Below are 18,864 nucleotides of genomic sequence, written 5' to 3' on the forward strand. Positions count from 1 at the left end.
GGTTCTGCTGATTCACTGCCTTGGCAGCTGGTGGAAATCCTAAATGCTTAGTTTGAAAATAAGTAAGAGGACACCATTTTAATAACATATGAGTCTAATGCAGTAGGTAGATGAGCCTTTGGGATTTCCTTGGCTTCCCAAGAATTATGTATTAATTTAGGGACAAACATGAGGAAGACAGCAACAAATCTCTTGTTTTGGGATTTTGTCTCTAAGGAGCCAAACTAAAAGTAAAACCAGATGACCTTGAACTTCTAAGAAATTTGACTTCTGGATCAGATTTGAACTGTGAATTTGGATCCAGTGCTAATTAGCCAGCTTGCCCTGCTTTACTGTGTTACTTGCAAGCAATGAATATTACATCCCCAGACAGATGACATACAGTCAGGTTTTTTGGCTCTTTGGAAAAATCTGAGTTCATCCAGATCACAACAGAAGGAAGAGAGTGCAGGGTACCGCATGGGAGTTGATCTTCTCCTGAGGTTGTCCTAAAGATTTTATTTTCAGTGCAATGAGAGCTTTATCTTTCTTGTGGAGTAGTGGAACAGTAAGAGGGATTTGCTGAACAGACGGCGTTTTTTGTTACAGGGGATTTAGAACAATGGGAGGAGAAAAGGTTGTTTGCACAACCTTTGCTGCAGTCACGTATTTGCATAAAGAGGTGGCCAACAGCCAGTGGTACGTGAGAGGAATGGAAAGTAGAAATTACATGTGTAGCAGTATTCATTTTTTTCAAGCAGGAAAGAAAGAATGAGGCAGTGTCAGAATGTGTTAATCAGTTCAAAATGTTATGTAGGGCATCTCGAAACAAGGAGAGAAGGATAATTGCAGGTATGAAATTAAAACCCAGGTGCAGTGCTCTGGAGAAGTTGCTGCCCCTGCATAGGGAATGAGCTGAAGATGAGGCCAGCTTCTTCCTCTGATTTCTAGTTGTTGTCAGTGTTTGTCTGGAACTCACAGCATTAAGCAATAAATGTACTGCAGTTCTGTTATTGGAGGGCAAGTGAAGCCATGGCTTGTAAGCTTTTTAATGTGACCTTTGAAGTGAGGAGCTGCAACTGCAGGTTCCACAGCAGACCTGGCTGTGCATTTAATGCAGTGGAAATCCTTTTCTGAAGGAAGAGGACGTGTATTAGTTATTCTGAGGAGAGAAGGATTAGGATAGTGATGGCTTTTTACTTCCATATTTGGTTTATTTGTGAAAATGTGTCATATAACATATGTATTATAGTTTTTCTGCAAGATATTAGGAAGATTTGTGACCTGTGCTTCCCCAATATAAAAACAGTCTGTTTTGTTTAGTAGGTAATTTTTTTTATATAATTATTCTGAGTTCCTGTGGAGGTGACAAGGTTGGGACTCTGCAGCCGCATGGAGATGGAGCAGCTGCTGCATTCCTCTTATGAGCTGCCAAAAGGGCAGAATATTCCTGCTTTATAGGAACATTTGTGTTGAATTAATAGAACTGTTTGTCCTGAAGAATATGAAGAAATTATTGATTGTAAATTTTCAGGAACACACGAAGACAGAAATATTGCTTGAAACAAGGTTGACTTGCAGGTCTGCCTAGTTACCTGCTTGTAGCTCTAGGTCAAGGCATAAGGGATTATATCCACAGTGTGGTAGTAAAAATGAGCAAAATGAGGTGGCTGCAGCTACCTCCTATCCTTTATGAAAAACTGTCAGGCATGTTGTGGCAAAACATGTTTGGTGTCCTCAGCAAAGAACCGACAAAAACGTGTGAATTTCTGCCAAGTAAACAAGCCGCAGGCTCCAGGCCAAGGGACCTGAATCAGGCCAGGGATGTGGCAGATCTGTAGGCACTGAGGCAGAAGAGAACAAATTAGATTTCCCGTGCCTGTGTACTTTGCAAAAATAGTGTCTTTGAAAGTGTATCTGCAAATTTAGAACGTGCTGCTCCCTGAACTATTCCTGGGTTATCCTGTGTCTGCTTGAATATTAATACAATGTGTAACCATGCTATATTCTTTGGTGGAAAGGAGTGAAAAAAACATGTTGTGCTTCTATGAAGTGAACTAGGTCTTCAGTCATATGCTCATCCAAAAAAAAGCTCTCTTCTGGTGTCTACAGTGTTTCCTTAATTGTGCTGTTAAATTCTGCTGTGTCAGCCTGCTAACACCAAATCCAATGGTGGGGCAAATTGAGTGGGATTAGTCTGTATTTGCATGTAATGAATTGCACGTGGTATACACAAAAGCTCAGTTGAAAATTGTGTCCCAAGGACTCAGTTCACAAATTTTGTCAGCAGCTTTAATGAGTTTAATGCAACTGATCTGAATGTTATTATTATTACTTTCTTTTTGAGAAAACATTTTAATCTACCTATAGAGCCATAGGCTGCTTCTTTCTCTTTTTTCTTTTTTCTCCCTCTGTTTTTTTTGTTTTCTTCATATATTGATGTATTGCTTGCTTGCTCCTTGGATGTTTGAGTAGTGCTGTTTGTTGTCATCTATCAGTAATGGAATAATGTGTACCTGAATGTACTGAGAAGGTTTAAAATACTGTACTTCAGGTGTAATATTAGTAGCAAATGCTTAAAAATGACATTTTACTTATTATAGCTTTGCTGGACTTCATAATGAACTCGTATTATCAAATATAAGAATTCTGCTAATTAGTAATAGCTATATCAAATCTAAACTGAATCTTTACATTAAAAGTGGGAAGTAGGAATCCTGTCAGAGCTAGAAATATAGAATACCACTTATATGGAATACAGTAAAGCATCTTAGCACATTTGAAGGCAAGTAATAGCTATAACCTCAATAATTTTTGAAATATTCCAATGTTCAGGTCTACTTTTATGCCAAATCAGAACTAATGATTTTTTAGAATAAACTTATTTGAGATGAAAAGCCTGAAAGAGTTTTTCAGTAATGGAAAACCTATGAGATCACAGAATCATAAATCACCAAGGTTGGAAAAGACCTAAAAGACCATCCAGTCCAACCATCTGCGTATCACCAATAGTTCTCACAAAACCATGTCCTTCAGCACAATGTCTGAAAGAGACAGAGAAACTCCCAGTAAATCTTGCCATGGAAAGGCAGTGAGAAAGAGGTGGAAAGTGTAGGGCAGGAAAATAACTGGTAATTGTGAAAGAGCAGCAAAAAAGAGTGATTGAACGGCCTTCCTTTGCACACAGTTTGCATGGATGTGCTGTCTTTATGCTGATCCATTATTAGTCCTCTGTGGGTTTTCTACAGCACTGCTTATCAGCCATATGGATGCCTTAGCAAACAAACACACATATAAATAAAATAGTAGTGCATTACTGTTTACTTAAGCTAGATGTTTTGTGGTTTGTAAAAAGGAAAGAAGTGGCTTGCACAGTGGTGTCCCCGGTATCATAGCTAATGACTTCACTCTAATAAAGGCAAGAGGGGGAAGCATTGGTGCCTGTTTCTATCTTGAATTTGAATCCATATTCTTGGGCTGTTTCTCTGTTTTATTAGGGGGTTTTACTGCAGTTTAAATGGCTGGAAGGTTGAAAAATGACACAAGACTATTCAAAAATATTTTTCTGTGTTCTGGCTTTCTAAAAAATTCCCTTAGAAACGAGTACTGTCAAAGATAACAATGGGATAGTTTGTACTGATGCTTAAGCAGCTCATAATATTGAAGGTAAACCTAAAAAAATAATAATAATAACAGCTGCTAAATGAATATAAAATCCTACAAGATTGTTTGGTGATGTGTATTGCAGAGACACATTTTATTGACAATTTGGAAACAAGGAGGATTTCTAAAAGGCAGTGAGAATACTTAGAACTGGAAAGGAAAAAAAGCATTTTAAGAAATGTTTCTGTGTTAGATGTGGGGAAGGACTCAAATGTGGGGATTGAAATGCTGACTGATGCCGTGAGTGTCCAGAGACTAAAATAGGTGAAGAAGAATACTGATTGGACAACATCTGAAACTGCAAGCAATAATCCAGTGCAGTCAAATGTAAAACTGATGAAGTTGCGGATACGAGAGGCAAACTTTCTCCTTTTCTTTTACTGGTGATGTCTCCACACATGGCTGAAGGGTATCATGTTAATGTCATCTAATCCAATTGTATTTGTACTGTCATAATAGTTCCAGGGTTCAAATCATCAACTGTTTGAAGAGGCAAAAGCCAAACTGATTTCTTGGATCCATAGCTGTGCGCAGTATACATGGGACAGCTCTTTTCTTTTTCCTTTGCATTTCTGTGGGAGTACCACGTGCAGGGCTTCTTGTTTTAGTCCTTTCCCCCTAGCAATAAACAATAATAAAAAAAAGTAGCATCAAGGTTAAATAAACATCAAGTGAAACAAAGGCTGAAACTTCAGGAGTGATGGAGAGGCTAAATTAGTTTCTTCAAGATCCTTGAAGAGTGTCTGGCACTGACTTTCCCCCTTGCTGATTCATTCTGGGAAAAAAAAAAATGGAGCTTTGGGAAACCTAAAGGAGGGATTTATTGTCAATAGGAAAATGAAACAACCAACTAGTTGGCCATAAAATCTGCTGATGGATCATCACGTGCAAAAGCTGGGTCAGCTCTTTGGTGATGCTGTCTCTGTAGCTCAGAATATTTTGTGCTCTGAATGTTACACCCTTGCTAATGAAGAGTTGTTATTTTTTAAAAATATGTATTTCTTAATAGAAAATGTTTCGCTGATTCTAGTTGAAACTTTCACCTGCACAAAAAGCTGCTCAGCACAGCCAGTGCAGGGCATGCGTCCGTAAACAGTTCAATCAGCTAAGTGTATTCTGTGATTGCCTTCTTTCTCTTTGGTGGCCATCAGCAGAGCAAGCCATCTGGCGAGGGAGCACCTCCTTCCCATTACACAGCTGAGAGCTGCTTGTGAGCTGTTCATCTCATTAGGATGCCTTGTGCCTGCAGGGGTGTTTAAGAAGTAATACAAACTCTAATCTCCTCTACTTTCTTCTGAGTTGTTCTAGAAAAGAGATAAGTTTACCCAACTTAGCCTTTTAGTTTGCTTGCAGTTTGCATATGTACAGTTAAATATGTTTTCTCCAGAATTTATTTGGAACTATTATATGTATGTAAGAAATTACTTGGGTCAGAGGCTTTTCTGTTGAAAGTTAGGAGTTTGTGATTAGAAATGCAAGCTCCTGCTGATGGCATGGCCATTGTGTTGTTGAATTCCTTTATTTTCAGGGGCAAAAAACCACTGAAGTTACTTTTTAAATGGAGCTGTTTAGGATTGGTTGGTGTTTGTATTTCAGCAGTGCCTGGAGAGCCCAATCGATCACGATGTTGCACATAGAAAGTCCCAACCTGCAGTGGCTGAGCTCAGCTTTAGTGCTGCATAAGTGATTGCTCACACTTCATAGAATCATGGAATCATGCAATGGGTTGGGTTGAAAAGGACCTCAAAGATCATTTAGTTTTAACCCCCCTGCCATGGAGAGGGTTGCCTACCACGAGACCAGGCTGCTCAGAGCCACATCCAGCCTGGCCTTGAATGCCTCCAGGGATGGGCATCTGCAACCTTCTTGGGAAGCCTGTTCCAGTGCATCACCACCCTCTGAGTGAAAAATTTCCTTCTACTATCTAACCTAAATCTCCCGTCTTAGTTTAAAATCATTCCCCCTTGTCCTATCACTGTCAATCCATGTAAACAGCCATTCCACCTGTTGTTTATATGCTCCTTTCAAGTACTGCAAGGCCACAATGAGGCCTCCCCAGAGCCTTCTTCTCTGCAAGCTAAATAAGCCCATTTCCCTCAACCTTTCCTCACAGGAGAGGTGCTCCAGCCCTCTGATCATCTTAGTGTGGACCTCCTCTGGACACTTGCTAAAATGTAAATGTTTCTACAGTAATGCATAGCTTGGAATATGAGTGTGGGGGGGGGGGGAAAAACAACAGCAGAACACATTAATGGATAATTTTAAAGACAATTCAGATTGTGTTTTATAGAATATAATTGCAGAAATTGAAAATTTTGCTACGCCTTGAGTAAAGTAGGATTTGTAAAATTATTGTTGATTATGGTGATCAATAACTAGTTCTTGCTTTGTAGCAATTTGGAGGTTTATTAACCCATTAATAAAATACAGTTTCTAACAATAAATTGTAATGTCAGTTTGATAATGAGAAGATGAAATAAGGAAATAAGCATGTTGCTTATTAAAAAAATTGCAAATTTGAGGTGAGTGTTTAAATTAGTCACATGTCATTATTAAATTGTAGGGCATGGGAATTGGGATGGCTTCTGTTAATTAGAACTAGGGTGGCTCCTGCTAAATAGGGCAAAAAGTTTAGTAGTTTATTTTATAAGCAGTAATAGGTTTGATACTTGCTTTAAGATAAGTCCCTTGCAAAGAGGGGTAGTTGCTTCTACTGTATGAGCAGAAAGGAAATGGAAACAGAAGGAAGAACAAAAAGGAAAGACAAAAAATAGAAGATATTCTGGGTGACTCTGCGAATCCATAGTAACAACTGTGCTGGTAATAAATTTACTCTGCTTCGTGCAGAGGGTATAGATGCAACTTGGAGCATGTTGCAAAATGTAGTAAGGGAAAAAGATTGATGCTCAGGCATCAGTTTAAATGTTTTAGTGAGTTTTGGTGAACAGTTGCCAAATAATTGTTTTCTGGTATCTGATTTAAAAATGTCATAAATAGAAACAGAACAAAAAAGAACTTAGAGCAGTTACAAAGTACTTATGAAAAATAACATGTGTTCGTTTTGTAGATCTCTTTTTGAGATCTCCTGTGCTTTCTAAACACGTGCATTTCAGTGATGTATGTGACTTTCACAGGGCAGATGTATGTTTCACAGTGATTGAAAATGGAATTTTATTTTTAGAATTGCAAACAAAAAAAGTAAAAGGAGAACAGTCATTTTGACTCTATTTTAAGTCCTCTCTGTTATGACAGTTGCATTTGCTTGACGGTTTGACAAAGAAAATCTCTTTTTACGTGTAAGTTGGTAACAGGAAAACAACATGTGGAATGCATTATGTTAAAGGTTAGCTACAAACTCATTTGTTTTCCACATGAACATAGATTTTACCAAAATTAAACCCTAAAGAGATGGTAACATCATTGGTGATTCAGTGTGATTTCCCCTACCACGGGCTGCTCAGTGCTGCCCGAACTTTGCCTAGCCCAGATATTGCAGTCCTAGGAAACCTGAAATGTGTGCTGTTGTCAGAGAACTCCACCTGGTTGTTGTTGGTGTGAACACCTGAGGTCATGTTGTGGCTGAATTCTCCCTATGTGGCCAGGACCACCCTGGAGGTGATGCTTCTAGATTTGTAGGTAAGGTGAAAGTGCTGCTAAGTGCTCCCCTGTTCAGAGGGAAGATCCTTTCCCCAGAGCAAGATCTGGTGGCAGCTTGACACTGCAACACACACTTCTCTCAGGCTGTGTGTGGCCCCTCAAAGCAGTGATCATCCCATTGAGGTCCCCATTGTCACCCATGGCTCACGGCTGAGGTGCTTCAGTCAGGACAGCCCTGGGATTTGAATTCATGGGGAAGGGAGAGTAGGGGGAAGAGGAGTGAAATGTCTCTCAGAATCTCTGCCACTAAGTGGCTGCTAATAATGATCTTATGACAGAGCCCAATAAGGGGCTGTGAAGGAGGTGGAAGATGGGGACTGCTGACCAGAGTGACCAGCTGCCACAACTAGCTCAGCTCACCTGAAGTGGTTTTAACTGTTTCCATTTCAGAAATGTTTTATCAGGAGAAAAGCAAAGTAAATCAAAATCAACCAACCAACCAACCGACAACAGCAACAACAAAAAACCAAACCAAAACAAAAAAAACCCCAAATAACTAGCAGTTCTAGTATCTTTCTGCATTGGGTACTTGCATACATGAGCATGAGCTGCTTGACCATAAAGACCAGTGTGAAGACCATGAGATAAATGACCTCTCACTTCTTTCTCTGGCTGTGAGATAACTTGAGAACTGTATAAACCCAGTCAAACCAGAGAAAGCCCTCTGTGTAAATGCAGCTGTGCTAGCAAAATTGTGCTTTTGTTGGTAGTGTTTATCTACCAACAGAATTTATCTGAGGTCAGGATGGGAAGCATTGACAATAGCACAGCTTTGCTGATGTATCTTTCACAATAGGAATACTTTGTTATATTTTCTAGTTTTTCTGGCAAAGACTTGTGAGGAGTTACGTGGTTGCAGATAAAAGTGCCTGCCCTTTATTCCGGAGGAGTTGCAATCCTCTTCTGCATGCAGCTCTAGCAAGCTCAGCAGTTCGTGCACTGTCAGCAAACAAGTGCTTATCTAATGCCTGTACGGCTGTAGTCAAGGGGGAAAAGGATGGAAAACACTCCACAATAAACCTAGACTGGCAGAGATTGAATATGACACAGGAATAAAAGTTCAGATTTATTTCTTTTTTTAAATTCATCTTTGATGTCATCTAGCACACTAATGAATTTGATGGTTATTTAACACATGGCTTGTGTTTCTAGCTCTGCTAAATATTCTCATCCCAGCCTACCAGGCCCTCAGGAGAGTTGTACACACAGAGTTTTTCCTTTTTGTTAGGTTTACTACCAGTAAAAGCAGGTGGTAATCACCTTTACTTTGCATGTTGTAATTCACTTTGCCTTGACACAGGAGCTGTTAAACAGCAAATCAGGAAAAAGAAAGGACCTAAGTTTTTAGATCTGTGACTAGAAAGAAAAAGGTGCAATCAAACTCCTATTGAATAAGAAACGTTGTGTGTATTTCTGCACACAGAGCAGTGGATGTCACTTCTCTTCAGGCTGCTAGGTTGTGGGAGTACAGGGATGTATTTGGGGATAAACTGTCTATCAGAGAGAGGAGCATATTGAGAAGGGGGTAAGGTCATTGTGAAGATAGATTTACTGGGGAGATAAGACCCACGTCTGCATGAGGCCAAGCAGAATGACTAATTGCATGGTTAGGGGGACAGTGCATTTTCTTACCTGATCCGTGTGATGCTGACAACATTGTCTTTCCTGAAATGCATCCTCCTTTTCAAGTGTTAACTTGTACTTTCTTTTTTCTCACTATTGCTTGTTCCTTTGGGCTTTAGGTAGCCTCTGTTCCCTGTTACCCTCACAAAAATATTTCTATGTTACAGGGGACGCATGGTCTTTTTAGCAGGGTGTGAGACATTCCCACTCCCTGTGGCTCCATGTCTGTGTGGCTATGAGTTACAGACAATTGGAGCACTGCATGCTTCCAGCTACGGCTGGTGCTGCCCAGGAGCCCACACCATGGGGGGAGCACTGTGGATGTGGGCCTTGCACGTGTGGAAACCAACACCTGAAACATGGCAAGAATGGAATGTACCTCATTTCGTGGAAGGGGATTAGTATGATTTTCAGGAAAGAGATTAAACTTGAGGTCATTTCCTTCCTATTGTTACGCTTTTGAATTTTTGCCAAGGAGATGGGTGAAAGGATCTATTTTTATCTTTGAACACTTTGAATTTAAATTATATCTTTACTTTGAATACAGAGGAGTGAAACTGCACTTTATTCCTGCCGTTGTGCTCTGTGGTATGTCTGAAAACTTGCAGATTTCTTTCTTTTGGCTGGCATTGTGGTTAATTAATTGTTTGAGTTGCTTCTGTGCCTTCAAATATCACATTCTATGTGGGTGCACGAAGCTGCTCTGATCCCAGAGCTGAAGTGTTCCTCATGAATATAGGGAGGGAAACAATACATATAATGCTAGAAAAACTAGGAAATGATCTGTTTTAGGGTCTCAGGATAAAGACTGTATGAAAATGGGAGCAAGGATCACTGCTTACTACTGTGTCAATTTAAACTTGAATAGCAAGAAGCTTTAGTTGTACAGTATTTGGATGTGGAGCATGTTACAATTTTGTCTTGTGCTCAGCTTCTACAGCTGAAGTTGAAGGGAAATGTGAGGGGAAAACAGCTCGTCCCTCACTGTCCTGCCAGACACTGGTCAGAAAGTGAAAAATTGTTCTTACTGGTACAGTGCAATGACTGTTAGCAGTGTAGTATGTTTGGTGTAAAGGCAGTCATGGGGGACACTCAAGTGGATGCAGCAGGACTGTTCAAGGACTTCCCTCCTCTCGCCTTTTTGGGGGTTGCTCTGTGGCTGTTTGAAGCTTTGCAGCCGCTGAGTCTGCAATGGTTTTAAATTTCTCTTGCAGTATCCAGCTTCTGGTGTTCTCTCTCCTTTTGTCCCCTCGAGGTGCTCACAGGAACATGAAATCTGAGAGCAGCTTTCAGTTCTGTCTTAATTAGCACAAATCTGTCTTAATTTCTGGGACTGGAAACAGTATTCATGTGTTATTTTTCTTGCGGTGTTTTTTGTTGTCCAGTTTCCACTTGGGAAAAATGAAATTTGCTTGAGAGCTTTAACATAGTGCTCCATGAACATCTTATTGCACAAAATGCTGCCAGGGGCTCTGTCTCCAGACCATGGACCGGGTCTGCAGTGCTTGAACCCTACTTCTAAAATGGCCTCAAAAAATGCTCTGTCTGTTAGTGCGGTACTGGGGCTGCTTTGGCCCAATCTGCGTCCTTGCTGTGAACAGAAGGAGCCGCTGGCATCCACCAGGAAGGAAGGTTGGGGCAGTCAGAGCATCTGGCACAGAGGAGCCTTGTCCCAGCCCTGTGCTGAAATGGCATCTACCAGCCTGCAAGAGGAGAAACAGGAATGGTGTTGCTTGGCCACTTGCTTGTCCTCCTGCTGCTCAGGAGTGCCCAGTGGGCAGTTATCCTGGGCTCAGGGTAGCTTCACCCCAGCTGCTGTCACAAGCAGTCTGCTCATCTCAAAAATACTGGATTGTAGGGTAAGTGAAGTACCGAGTAAATGCAGTCCTGCACTTCTGTGGGCTCCTACTGCATTCGTCACTATGCCAGCCTTGCTGTCGCCTCTCCCCGTTGGATGGACTGTAGTCTGTGCTTTGGTATCCTCCCATGGAAAAGGCAAGGAAGGAAGTGCCGGGAGGATGGGGTTTTTGCTTCCTGTACCCTCCGGATGGGAGTGGCTGCAAATAGCTTTGCTGGAAGGACATAACACTTGATGCGTTTTAACATTGGCTATTTGAACCCAGATAAACTCTTGATTAAAGGGGAAGATGCAGACAGTTGCGTGTAACTGCTAGAAACTGCCTGGGAGTTTGCAGGCATTCTTCTGAAATCCTCTCCTTAAAATGACAGGGGAGGAAGAGAGAACAGAGAAGCAGCCTGAGAAGCAGTGACCATGCAGCAGTGTTAATGCAGAGCTGAAGTGTCCAGAGCTGAGCTGCACAACCTGGCTCCAAAGGGCAAATTCTGTAGAAAATATTGTTTGTGATTGGAAACAGGAGTGCTGCCTTTAGGATCCACTGATCTTTTTTAATTCTCCCGTTTGTTAATTGGATTCATATGGAGGAATGCAGTTTAGGATCCTCAGATACCCTTTGGAATGGCCAGGTAAGGCTAGAAGGTGCTTCAAAGTATTGATCTAATTTCATCATTGTGTTGCATACACTAGGGCTGTCTTCTTTGAAAAGTCCTCTGGTTCCTAGTGAGTTGTTCGCTGTCTGACACTGGGACTTAAATGAATATTGCTGACTAAAAGCTGTATACATGGAGTTAACATTTGGTCATGGACAGTAACTGTATTTTAAATAGGTTGCTGAAACGTGATTTATTCTAGTAATGGTTTGTAACAAACACTCTGCAAGTGATAATTTGCTTGCCTACTTTATAGAAAGGGAGTGAGGCCTCGGGTGATGCAAACTTTTCTTCTTCTTTAAATGTGTCCATTAAAATAGAGAGTACCAAAGTGAAAATATTGCACAAAATCTAGAGTTATAGACTTGTACCTAGTCAGTTGCTTAAGATACACAGTACTCTCTGTTATAGTGTTGTTAGCTTTACATTTCTTTGACTGTCTGTTTTATTTCTTGCTCACAAGTGGAACCACTTGCTCACAACAGAAAGTGGAGTGCACTTACAGGCAGCAGGGTTGAGATTTTGGAAGTCATGCAGTAACATGCATCTAAATCAGACTTCTGTTTTACACACAAAGTGCCATCATAGAAATGTCCTGATGCTTGGCTCAAATTCAGTTCAGAATTATTCTCCATTGCAGGTTAACTACAATCCTGTTCTTTTAAAGACTGAGAAAAATGATATAGTAAAATAGCTAATGGCTGATAATTTAAAACAGTATGCTTGAGAGAGAAACTGGTATCAAATCAGTGAATCTCAGCTGGAGACAAAATTGTACTTAGTCTTTCTGTCCACAAGCCTTCTAGCTCCTATAATGGACACAGTAAGAGAATATCTGACAAGAGAAATAATGTTTACAATGATGCTTTATAAGTATCAGTAGGCTGAATGTACACACACACCTTTGCTAACTCATCATTTTCAGTGTCCAAGAATGTATTAAAATTAACCTGAAATGCTAAGGGGTCAAATTTTGACAATCAGAACTTAATTTTTAAAATTAAGAATATATAATACAAGCACTTGAAAAGGTTTTACATAAAATATCTTCCAGAAAGGCATAAAAAAGCAGAGCTTAGGAGGTAAATCCCAAATAAGATTTCCACAGAATTATGTGGGGATACAATAGTGTTACCAAAATGATTGATCTCTTCTGAGCTGAGTTGCATGGATTTCAAGAGCAATGAATTAGAAGACTCATATACAATATTGAAATACAAAAAATGTAAAATTGTATATAATTAAATCCTCTAAGTGATATTCTGAATCTCTTTAGAATTTCCTTCCCTCTGAGCTCTGCATTAAAGCATCTATAAGTATCACAGAATTACAGAATCGCAGGGGTTGGAAGGGGCTTGAGGTCGAGTCCAACTCGCTGCTAAAGCAGGTGCCATACAATAGATTACATGGGTTGGGTCCAGCTGGATCTTGAGTAACTCTATGGGGGAGACTCTGCAACCTCTCTGGGCGGCCTGTTCCAATGCTCCATCACCCTTACTGTGAAGAAATTGTTCCACATGTTAGTATGGAACTTCAAGTTTTAGGCCTTTACTCTTTGTCCTATCTCTGCACACTGCTGAGAAGAGCCTGGCCTCATCCATTTGCCTTCCACCTCTGTTTAGATACTTATAAACATTTATCAAATCTTTTCTCTGTCGTCTTTTCCCCAGACTGAACAGAACCAGGTTACTCAGCCTTTCCTTATGCAGGAGATGCTGTAGACCTTTAATAATCTTTGTTACCCTCTGCTGGACTACTTGTAGGAGATCCCAGTCCTTTTTGAACTGGGAACCCAGAACTGGATCCATTAGTCTAAATATGGCCTCAGCAGGGCAGAATAGAGGGGGAGAAAAGCTTCCCTTGACGTGCTGGCCAAGCCTTTTTAATGTACCCCAGGGCACCATTAGCCTCGTTGGCCACAAGGGGACACTGCTAGCTTATGGCCAACCTGTTGTCTGTCAGGACCCCCAGATCCTTCTCTGCAGAGCTCCTCTCCAGTAGGTTATTCCCTCACCTGTACGGATGCATGTGGTTGCTAAAGTATGTTAAGTATGTTGCAGAGACCAAAATATCACTGTAGGGAACAATTTTTTTTTTTCCTGTGCAATAAATGCAAGATAATTCCACAGTAGAAGTTTGTTTGTTCCATAATTTTCTTTTTTTTTTTTTTTTTTGTTTGTTTGTGAAGAATAAAAATCCTCTGTGTTTATGGAGACAAGCCTTTTATCCACTCCACCATATAAGCTGGAACCAGAAGTGAGCATTGGTTTGCACCTGAGCAGTCTGTGCACTGGGCTGTCAGGCTAGCTTCAGTAACCATAAATAGCAATTCTTGTTTTTTAACTTGTTTTGTTTTCTAAGATTGGTATCTGTTTTATTTATTTGTTAGTTTGAACTATACAAAGTGACGCTCTGTGGTGATGTATTTCAGATACAAATCTTTTTTCTTACACAGAAATAGTGAAAAACCTTCTTCCTTACACAAAAATATCAAAAAATATCAGAAATTGTGAGATACAAAGAACAAAATGTAAATTTCACAGAAGCCTCATGGCTCCGTATGTCAGATACTTTAGCAGGGCTTTCTGTGCTGTCTCACATAACATACAATTGCTTGGACAGACTGATGGAATACAGGCTAAATAGGTGAGTAATGAGGTGGGCAGACAACTGCTGTTAAACATCCTGGAAGTTAGAACAGAGCAAATCCTCAGCAAGCTTACAGATGGGACAAAACTGGCAAGAACTGCCAGTTCCTGATAAACTGATAAACCAGCTAGTTGTGCTGCCATTCAGGTGGACCTCAACAGGATGGAGAAATGAGTGAGCAAGAGGGTCACGACCAAGTCTTTCAACCCCTGACACCACTATGAAGCTGACTGCCTGCAAAGCAGCTTTCAGAAAAAGACTTGGGGGGTCCTTCTGAGCAAATCAAACAGGAGCCAGAGGTGCATCCTGCAACAAAGGTGTCTGCTGACATCCAGGGCTGTGTTAGAAAGAGTTAAGAGAGATGGTCCTAACTGTCTGCTATACATGGGTGGGGCCACATGTCCTGTCTTGGATGTACGGGATCTTGTGGCTCTTACTCTTGCATGAGTGGCATTTTGTTGTGCAAACTCATTATGTTAAAAATGATCCCTTCTTCTTTCATTGAGATGTTCAGTACTTAATATATTTAGCTTTGCACTTAATATAGCCTTACTGAATTGGGAATGTTACGTGTACTGTTGGTACCTTATATACCTTAAGTGGCTTTGTAAAGATGGTGAGTCCTGGAAGAGAAAACATTATTACTCTGAACATGTTTGCTGCACAGTGATTTCAAAGAGCACTAGGCAGTGTAGAGTCCATACTGAGATATTTATTATTATGACCCACTTTTCATTGCAGAGCATCATAAATTTTCCCGTTTACTAATTTTTACAAGGCTTGCAAGATGGTAAGAAATCAGATACTTTCTGTAATATTTTGTGTTTATAGAAGACAAAATGATGCTGTGGGTCTTCCATTGTTTTGTTTCTTTCAGAAGCATAGATCAACTTGACAAGATACCAGTGCAGAAGGACGGTATTTTTTTTTGCGTATTTCATGTTCTGGGAACAGATATTTATATCTACTCTCTGGCCCAGATTCTAGAACAGCAGCCAGTTTCACAAACAGCAACAATTACCAGCTAAAAGGGGACCAGAATGTCTTGGAGTTGAGGTTCCCTGGGGAATTTATGTAGGTTTTCGAGAAGAGGAGTGATGAAGTAGTGGTAATTTTGGCATTCTGCTTTCTGTGCTCTCAAACACTTCTGTCTCCCCTCCAACTCCCCTCCACACACACATCTGAGTATTGCTGAGGCTTATCACAGTTGAATCTTTTTATTGCAGTGTTGATAGGCAAATTTCTGCAGTATTGTCTGCTTCAGTGTTATCATGCTATTTGATTTCTTTGCTGTTTGGTTCCTTTCTTTAAAATCTGTGTACTGAGCTTTGAAGTTATTTTTCCATATACGTAACAAAGTAACAATAATTTTTCTCCATATGTGAATAACTTCATGCAAGTAGAAAGATTCAGCTGTTTCAGGAGAAAATCGATGTTGTCCAAAATAAATTTTGTAATTTCAATAGATTGTTGTCAGGCAGAGACCTGTCAGCATTTTTCATCCATCCATCTCCACCACCTTCTGTTGCAATGGCAGTGTGCCTGTGGGCAGAGCATCAATGATTTAGTCTTCATTACTGCAAAGGAGACTATTTCTGGATAGAAGAACTGAAAATCCAGGCACTTCAAGTGTTGAATTGTATTAATTAAGTTGTTAGTAAATGTGCTGCCTTCTTGTAACAGTCAGCTCAGAATTTGATGCTTGCCTTGCATGTACTTCATGCTGGACCTTTTATGAACTTCACTGATGTCCCTGTAAAAATTTCTGTTGACTTTATTTAGTTACCAATTTTAAGAGACCAGGAACAAATGCTTGTAGCTGAAGCACTGGAAGTCTCACTATTAAGTGCTTATTTTATGCCTTCAAACTTTCTGGATTTGTTAAAAAAAAAAAAAAAAATCAAATACACCTTTATTTACTTAGATGTACTGAGAACACTGAATAATTTAATACTTCTTGTATTGGAAGTATCCTTGGAATTTTCTAAGAATCTGTTTGCTTTTGGTAGTGAGGTATAGTTTGTGTAGCGAACCAAAAGAGACAATAGTGGAAATATGCTAGACATTAAACTAGCACTCTGGGGAAGCATGAGATTTGTCCGTGGAAGAAAATAGTGGGAGCCTGGGTTAGAAAGGCACATTCAAAAGAAGAAACAAACAAGAAAACCAACCCAGAAACAAGCAAAACCCAACCAGCTCAACATCATATTGCTTGCTTACATACAGAGATCTTTGAGGCTCCTGATATGCTTTGCAGGCTGTACTTCTAGAATTTCTCTATCTTTGAGAAAAATAAATTTGTGGATAAGATGCAGCTTTCTTTGCTCTGACTTTTTGCGGTAATGAAGGTAAGCATGCATGCTGTAAGTTTTTATTGTCTGTGTGCTTGCCTTTATGATGCGTGCAATTTCTGTGCATGAAGTCCTCATGGAAAGTTGAACCTGATGGTATTAGAGCCGGCTGAGGGAAGAGATTGTCCAGCTGTGCTTTGTGCTGGACAGCCTCAACGCCCAGCACACTTTGGGTGCTGCAACATAAGAAGGACACGTAGCTATTAGAGAGCATCCAAAGGAGGGCTACAAAAGAGAAAGGTCAGAGGACAAGGTGTGTGAGGAGCAGTTGAGGTCCCTGGTTTGTTCAGCCCGGAGCAGAATAGGCTGAGGGCAGACTCGTGGCAGCTGCAGCTCCTCACAGCAGCGCTGAGCTCTGCTCTCTGGTGGCAGTGATGGGCCTGAGGGAACAGCATGGAGCTGCGTCAGAAGTGGATCAGGTGGGGGTTAGGGAGGGGTTCTGCTCCAGAGTGTATTTTTAAGTTAAGAGTAACAAAGCTGCATTCTTGATTATTCTTTCATAAATAGTGTATGGCTTTGTAAAACATAGGTGACAGTTCTTTAGTTTTATTTATGTGGGACCTCTTTTCAAAGAAACTGGGCTTGATTGGATAAGAGCTTCCTGAACAGAACTAGAGTAGCCTTAAGTTTTTGTGAAATCTTTTTAAGATTGCAGAATGCATTCAAATTTGTGTAATAAAACAAAGTTATTTACTTATTTTTTAAGAGTCAGGGTTATTAAGTGCCACTGAAGAAAGGAGGATCTTGTACTTGAGGCAGGAGGTATACTTGTATGATTAAGAAATGACTTCATAATGCACTTTAGCATGCTATGATGCCTACTTCCAAAGAACTTGCTGTACGAGAGAAGTTGTATTTATGTCAGCTTCCTCTGGGTCATCCTAATCTTTGTGCCCTTCAAACAGCTTCTCCCTCTGTTTGTGTTTCATTCAAACAGCATTCTGAGTTTCTGAACACAGGCTGGTAAGTAAAAACAAACCCCGTGACCTGTTTTTGTTTCTGCTATGACAAACATGTTTTTTAAGGAGGAGAAAATACTGATACTGCTCAACTGATCTCCAGAGACTTACTGTTAGCATCTCAGTTTTCCTCTTTGGAATTTCTTTCATTTGGTTCACTCATTTGTGTTTTTGGCTTATTAAGTGACAGTTCTGCCTTTAGGACTTACATTCACTAGTTCGTAATAATGCTGGCTGGAAAATTGAATATGCCATATTTTTTGGTGTATGTATAAAAATATTCTCTCCAGATCTCGAAGTGTAGGAATACTTCAAAAAGTCAAGCAAGTTCTGATACCTCAAGTTGCTGTTCTGTACATCACTGCTAAGGAGCAAGTGCTAGATTTTCACAGCAGAGAACGAGACCATCATATAAAATGGTGTTACAACTCCATGATGAAGTTGCAGCCTATTGAGGAGAAGTAGTTTTGGAATTTAATGCTTTATGTTGGCAGTTCGCCTCTTAAAGGAAACCGTATATTTACTTTGACTCTTTGTATGTCTGCTAAGTCTGCATAAAGTGATCTATCTATCTACTGTAAGATAAGCCATGTATCTTTTGTTAATTAGCTTAACCTTTTTTTTTTTTTTTTTTTTTTTCCCAAGCGTTTGTGTTTCTGGGCCTCTCAAACTAAACAAGAAATTGAAAAAACACCCTGCTTTTATAAATGCTATCTGACAAAGTATATATTTTTTCCTCTTACAGATGAGAACTCTCCAGCCAATTTCTGGGATTCCAAGAATAGGGGAGTGACTGGCACTCAAAAAGGACAAATTGTATGGCGAATTGAACCTGGTCCCTATTTTATGGAATGTGAGTACCTACTTATCAGTGGGCAAACATGCCAGTTATGTCAAGGCAAACCTGCAGGATTGCACTTGATAGCCATTTTTGTCAAACTCTAACAAACCTAAAGAATTGACTGTATTTCTCAAGTAGTAGCATATTTTTCAATGTGTTTACTACACATCACAAAAAGTGTATTACACAAAAAAGTCATGAAAATATTGACAAAAAAAAAAATAGTTGAGTTCTGAAGTGCATTTGTATTTTAGGGATGTTCTTGGGCAGTGTACTTCAAGAGAACAAAAAGTTGCCTTGTGGGTGTTGTGTAGTATATAAACAGTGAAAGATGAAGTCCCCTCCCAGGAATTTTAAAGTTTCATCTGGACAAGACATTAATTTGTAAATGGACATGAAGAAAAGGCTAATAAGGTGACAGTCTTTGCTCATGTTTGTTAGTATTAACGTTAGATTTATTGCTGGGAATTGCCAGCCTTTTGTCCTGTTGCATTAGGATGTCTCAGCTGAAGTTTCATTGTGCTGGGAAATTCACTGGGCGGTTTTGAAATATTGAGTCTTAGTGTGACTGAAATAAACAAACCTCCAGCAGAGCTCTGCAGTAATTCTTGGTAGTCAAGGTTCAAATCAGAGT

General features: G+C 40.0%; 1 protein-coding gene across 5 annotated transcripts in view; it reads left to right on the plus strand.

Moving 5' to 3' along the window:
* The window catches only part of HECW2 (HECT, C2 and WW domain containing E3 ubiquitin protein ligase 2), a 186,022-nt gene that overhangs the window by 82,221 nt on the left and 84,937 nt on the right, over window positions 1-18,864 (plus strand). For 4 of the 5 annotated variants that reach the window (XM_090144283.1, XM_090144285.1, XM_090144284.1 and 1 more), the window contains exon 3: window positions 18,135-18,242. In XM_090144283.1, coding sequence (XP_090000409.1) covers window positions 18,135-18,242 — 108 coding nt within the window. Of the gene's footprint in view, window positions 1-11,051; window positions 11,407-18,134; window positions 18,243-18,864 lie in introns of those variants that run through there. The other variant, XM_090144286.1, reaches the window with a different exon arrangement.

Source organism: Phasianus colchicus, chromosome 7 (assembly GCF_987193195.1).
Source record: "Phasianus colchicus chromosome 7, bPhaCol1.hap1.1, whole genome shotgun sequence".
NCBI lineage: Eukaryota > Metazoa > Chordata > Aves > Galliformes > Phasianidae > Phasianus > Phasianus colchicus.